This window comes from Arachis ipaensis, chromosome B07, assembly GCF_000816755.2.
Source record: "Arachis ipaensis cultivar K30076 chromosome B07, Araip1.1, whole genome shotgun sequence".
Lineage (NCBI taxonomy): Eukaryota > Viridiplantae > Streptophyta > Magnoliopsida > Fabales > Fabaceae > Arachis > Arachis ipaensis.
Genome location: NC_029791.2, coordinates 119,633,225 through 119,638,117, shown reverse-complemented (window position 1 = coordinate 119,638,117; position 4,893 = coordinate 119,633,225). Strand labels below are relative to the sequence as shown.

Sequence of the window (4,893 nt, the reverse complement as noted above, 5' to 3'; positions counted from 1 at the left end):
TCCGTCGTTATCATATTAAAAAAGTTGGATTCGGATTTAGTATAGCGACGAATCCTTTAAAAAATGTGTTGCTAAAATCTATCATTAATTAGCGATATATGAAATTTTTTGTCGTTAATTAGCGATATTATGGTTGGATATTATTTGTCATTAATTCCGTCGTTAAATTTAATATCTGCCACTAATCAATAAAATTCTGTCGCTAATGTGAAAGATTCTACTTGTTAAAATAGATATTATTAATTTTGAAGTATTTAAACATTTAAAAAAGAATGTTATCATCATTTTGTAAGATTAATAATTAAATTAGTTTTTAAAAGATAAGATATTTTTTAAATTCGTCTCTGAAATATTTTTTTAATTAAATTAGTCCATCAAAACTTAAAATTTAATCATATTTGTCCTCGAGTCATTCTATTAAATTTTTTTTAAAGATTGATGCTGTAAAACGTTAATCGGCAATATATATAATACTTGACATGTCTAATTAGACATTAACTAAATATGTTTATGAAAATTTATTAATTTAGTTATTTTTCAAATTACAAAATTCATATTTCAAATATGACCTAGCAACTAAATTGATAAATTTTCATAAATATATTTGATCAATGTTCAATTGAACATATTAAGTATTATGTATGCCATGAGTTAACATTTCATATTATCAATCGTTGACAGAAATTGTAAGTAGAATAATTGAAAGATAAATATGTTTAATTCATAATTTTTAAAAGATCAATCTAATTGATATATAAATTTTTTTAGGAACAAATTTAAAGATCGCCTCATTTTATAAAGACTAATTTGATAATTAACCATAGTTACTTACTTACATACACGTGGCCTCGCTGATAGTTAAATTGCTGCAGATAATTTCTTTTAACTTTAATGTGAAATATGGATTTAGTTTTGTTTCAAAGTTAAAAAATATATGTAAGGAAATTTTAATTTATTGGCGAGAATATTATGTTACAACTTATAACATATAATACTTGGGTATATTATTAAAAAAACTGTTTGTTCAGCGTTCTAAATGGTTGGGATTGCTTTTAATATTCATAACAATAAATTAAAATACGTATTCTTGGGAGTAGTTTTTTAATGTTCAAAATAACCTCAATATCAATAAAAAGATGAGTTCTTTTGTCAATAAACATATATAATAATTGAACAACATAATAATAAATTTACATCTTAAAATTTTTATTTTAAGTAATATTACATAATTAATAAAATTTATTATTTTTAGTCAATACTTAACAAATTCTAAACATATTAAATTTTAAATACCTTAAAGATGATCGAAAAATCCAAATTGAAACTATAGGGATCTTTTATTCCAAATTAAAAAGTGGTTGATAATAAAATATAATTTATTGATTTGAATTTATAATTTTTTTTAAAATAAGAATTGAAATCATTATTTAAGTTTAATATTTAAGTTTTGGTCAATAGTAGTTAATATAAAATGAAAACAATTTCAACCAACTTGCATGACACGTAAACAATAATTTAATTAAAACAAGTAGAAGTAATAAAATATTTAATAAAGATATTAGTTACACATTGTTCACTTTAAATTACGTTGACAAAAACTTAAAATAATAATAATGCCAAAACTATAAAGAATATTAATAAGACTACATGTGGTTGTATTTTATGAGAGTATTATTCGTCACAATTTTTCTTATGAGAGTAAGCGAAGGAAATATATTTTTTATATTGTGCAAACCATTTTAAATTTCATATCAACTGTAATTCGCTAAACCTAAGTTGCTAGATAAAACTAAATCGTGATACTTCTGATGGAGGACAATTTTTACCAGTTTATTTTCTCATATTTCTTACGTCACTATTAATTAGTTCGATATATTTTGATACCATACTAGATATTGATAAAACCTGGATTTCAAAATCACGGAATAGTGTCGAATATAGGCAAGGACTGAACAATTTTTTAGACTTTGCGTTTGCGAATGCATCCTTCGATGGCATGATAAAGTGTCCATGTCCTAAATGCGGGTTTCAACTTATGCAAACAAGAGAGGATTTGCATACGACCATCTGTTGTTACGACCATTTCTCCTGGATATACTATTTGGCTGCGTCATGGTGAGAAGTCGGTTGAAGAGAGACCTGGATTGGGACGAGTAGATGAAAATCTGATATCCCAAGTGAATCAAATGCACCAAATGGTGAACGAGGCATTCAATTTCACGATGCAACATGGGAGTGAGGACATCACAACAATCGAACATGCAGAAGATGATGAAAGTGTGTTACCATACTTATATGAAGGTCCAAGTCGCGCGGCGCGGGATTTTAACAATCTACTTTCAGATGGAGAGCAGGAGTTATATCTCGGATGCTCAAAGTACTCCAAATTATCATTCTTAGTGAAGTTGTATCATATCAAGTGTATGTGCGGTGTGAGTGAGAAGACAATGTCCATGATTCTTGACTTACTGCGGGACGCATTCGAACAAGCAAAACTTCCTAAGACAGTGTACGAAGCCAGGAAGACAATAAGAAAGTTGGGGATTCAATACACCAAGATAGATGCTTGTCCAAATGATTGTATGCTGTACCGAGGTGATGATGAGAACTTGACTAGGTACAAGAAATGTGGGTGTTCAAGATGGAAGCAGAAGACTAAAAAGGGCTCTATTGTTAGGCTCAATGTACTAGTGAAGAGAAATGGAAAACCTATAGCAGCCAAGACTCTTCGTTACTTTCCCCTCATACCACGACTGCAACGGTTATTCATGAGCAGGAAGACTTCAAGTGATATGTTATGGCATAAACAGGCGTCTAATAACGACGGTTTCCTTAGGCATCCAAGGGACGCTGAAACATGGAAGAAGTTTGATGCAAAGTATACTAATTTTTCGACGGAACCGCGCAATATTTGCCTAGCCTTGGTGAGCGATGGATTTAATCCCTTTGGGAATATGAGCACAAAATATTCCATCTGGCCTGTGATTCTTATTCCGTATAATCTTCCACCTTGGCTTTGCATGAAGCAGATATCCTTCATTCCATCGACGCTTATTCCTGAGCCGAAAATGCCAGGTAATGACATAGATGTTTATCTTCAACCCTTGATAGATGAGTTGAAGCAATTATGGGATGGCGTCGAAACGTATGATGCCAAAGAGGAAAACACTTTTAAGATGTGTGCGGCACTGATGTGGACTATCAGTGACTTTACGGGACTAGGAAACCTATCTGGCTGGAATACGCATAGCGGGTTAGCTTGTCCTACGTGTAACTTGGATGCTAAGCCACAGCGGCTGAAAGACAGTCAGAAATGGTGCTTCATGGGCCATCGACACTTTTTGAATCAGGGACACAAATACAGACTATACCGGAATAGATTTGATGGGCAGGTCGAAGGTAGAGATCCACCAAAAAAGTTATCCAGAACAGATGTATTGAGGCAACAATCTAATGTACATGTTTCATTTGGGAAGATATCAACTGCGACATCCAAAAAAAGACGCAATACTCAGGATGTGGATGAAGATGACTCGCATTGGAAGAAGAAGAGTGTTTTCTTTGACCTCCCGTACTAGGAGGATCAGATGTTGCGTCATAACCTTGATGTGATGCATATAGAAAAAAACGTGTGTGACAATGTGGTCTTCACTATCTTAAACGATAGCAGTAAATCAAAAGACAATCTTAAAGCTCGCAGAGATTTACAATGCATGGGCATAAGGCCTGAATTATGGCCAGGGAAAGGTGATAAATATCCTTCTGCAATGTTTGCGATGTCAAATTCACAGAGGGATGTATTCCTGAAGACTTTGTAGAATGTAGTCTTTCTAGATGGTTACTCTAGCAATGTTGCTCGTTGTGTTGATTTGCGACAGCACAAGTTATCTGGATTGAAAAGTCATGACTGCCATATTCTGATGGAACAATTACTCCCAATTTTGGTGAAGAATGCACTACCGAGTCCGGTGTCCAATATGATTGCAAATTTGTCATAATTTTTTCGAGAACTTTGTGGGAAAGCCATAAACCCTATGCAGCTTGTTGAGCTTCAGAATCATGTTGTGCAAACCCTGTGTCATATGGAAATGATTTTCCCTCCATCATTCTTCACCGTCATGGTTCACCTCACGGTGCATCTCGTTGATGAGGTTACTCTTGGTGGACCAGTACATTATAGGTGGATGTATCCAATAGAAAGGTTAGCTTGCTGATAAACCCCTTTAGTACACTCAGTTGAATTAATTGTGTATATACTGAGCGTTTTATTGTATCTATATAAAAGGTAGGACGTCTAAAGCAATATGTTCGTAATAGGGCACAACCCGAAGGCTCAATTGCAGAAGGCTATTTATTTGAGGAAATCCTGACTTTCTGTTCTAGATATTTGGATAATATTGAGACTAGAATCAACCGACCAGGGTGAGTTGATGATGAGCCCGTTGATGTTCTTCATACTTCAGGGGAAAGTATGTTTCCAGGTATTGGAAAGGCATTAGGGGCTGTTTCGCATTTCGAACTCACTCCAATGGAAAAACATCAAGCTCATCGTCATGTGCTAGTCAACTGCGATGCCGTGGTTCCGTTCGTTGAGTAAGTATACACATGTATTTCTAAAACACCAATATAACTCTTTTCTCACAGTGACTAGTTGGACTAATTTTCTTTTCTCCCATAAAGTACATTTAGGGAAAAGACAAAGCGAAGCTTGCGTCATCAGACAAGGTCGCAAGCTAAGATAGATAGTGTCGTCCATGTAGAATTTCCTCAGTGGTTCAAGCATGAGGTTGACAGAATTCTAACCTGAATATTGTGTTTTTAGCCTGGAATTAGTACTATATGAAAACCGATTTTAATCTAAAGCATGAATGTTATGTGGTTCCAGGTTTCTAT

At 33.6% G+C, this 4,893-nt stretch overlaps 1 protein-coding gene across 1 annotated transcript; it reads left to right on the top strand.

The window, feature by feature from the left end:
- On the top strand, positions 2,196-3,998 carry LOC107607835. The gene is made up of 3 exons (XM_016309736.1): positions 2,196-3,571; positions 3,671-3,797; positions 3,879-3,998. Exons 1-3 carry the CDS (start codon positions 2,196-2,198, stop codon positions 3,996-3,998), a joined length of 1,623 nt encoding a protein of 540 aa, XP_016165222.1.

What these genes read in the sequence shown, in the direction of transcription:
- LOC107607835 (XM_016309736.1), top strand. Translation starts at nt 2,196, where the DNA reads ATGGTGAACGAGGCATTCAATTTCACGATGCAACATGGGAGTGAGGAC. An exon ending in AGTGTTTTCTTTGACCTCCC is followed by an intron (nt 3,572 to 3,670) that starts GTACTAGGAGGA and finishes AAACGATAGCAG; the next exon opens with TAAATCAAAAGACAATCTTA. An exon ending in TGTCAAATTCACAGAGGGAT is followed by an intron (nt 3,798 to 3,878) that starts GTATTCCTGAAG and finishes GATTTGCGACAG; the next exon opens with CACAAGTTATCTGGATTGAA.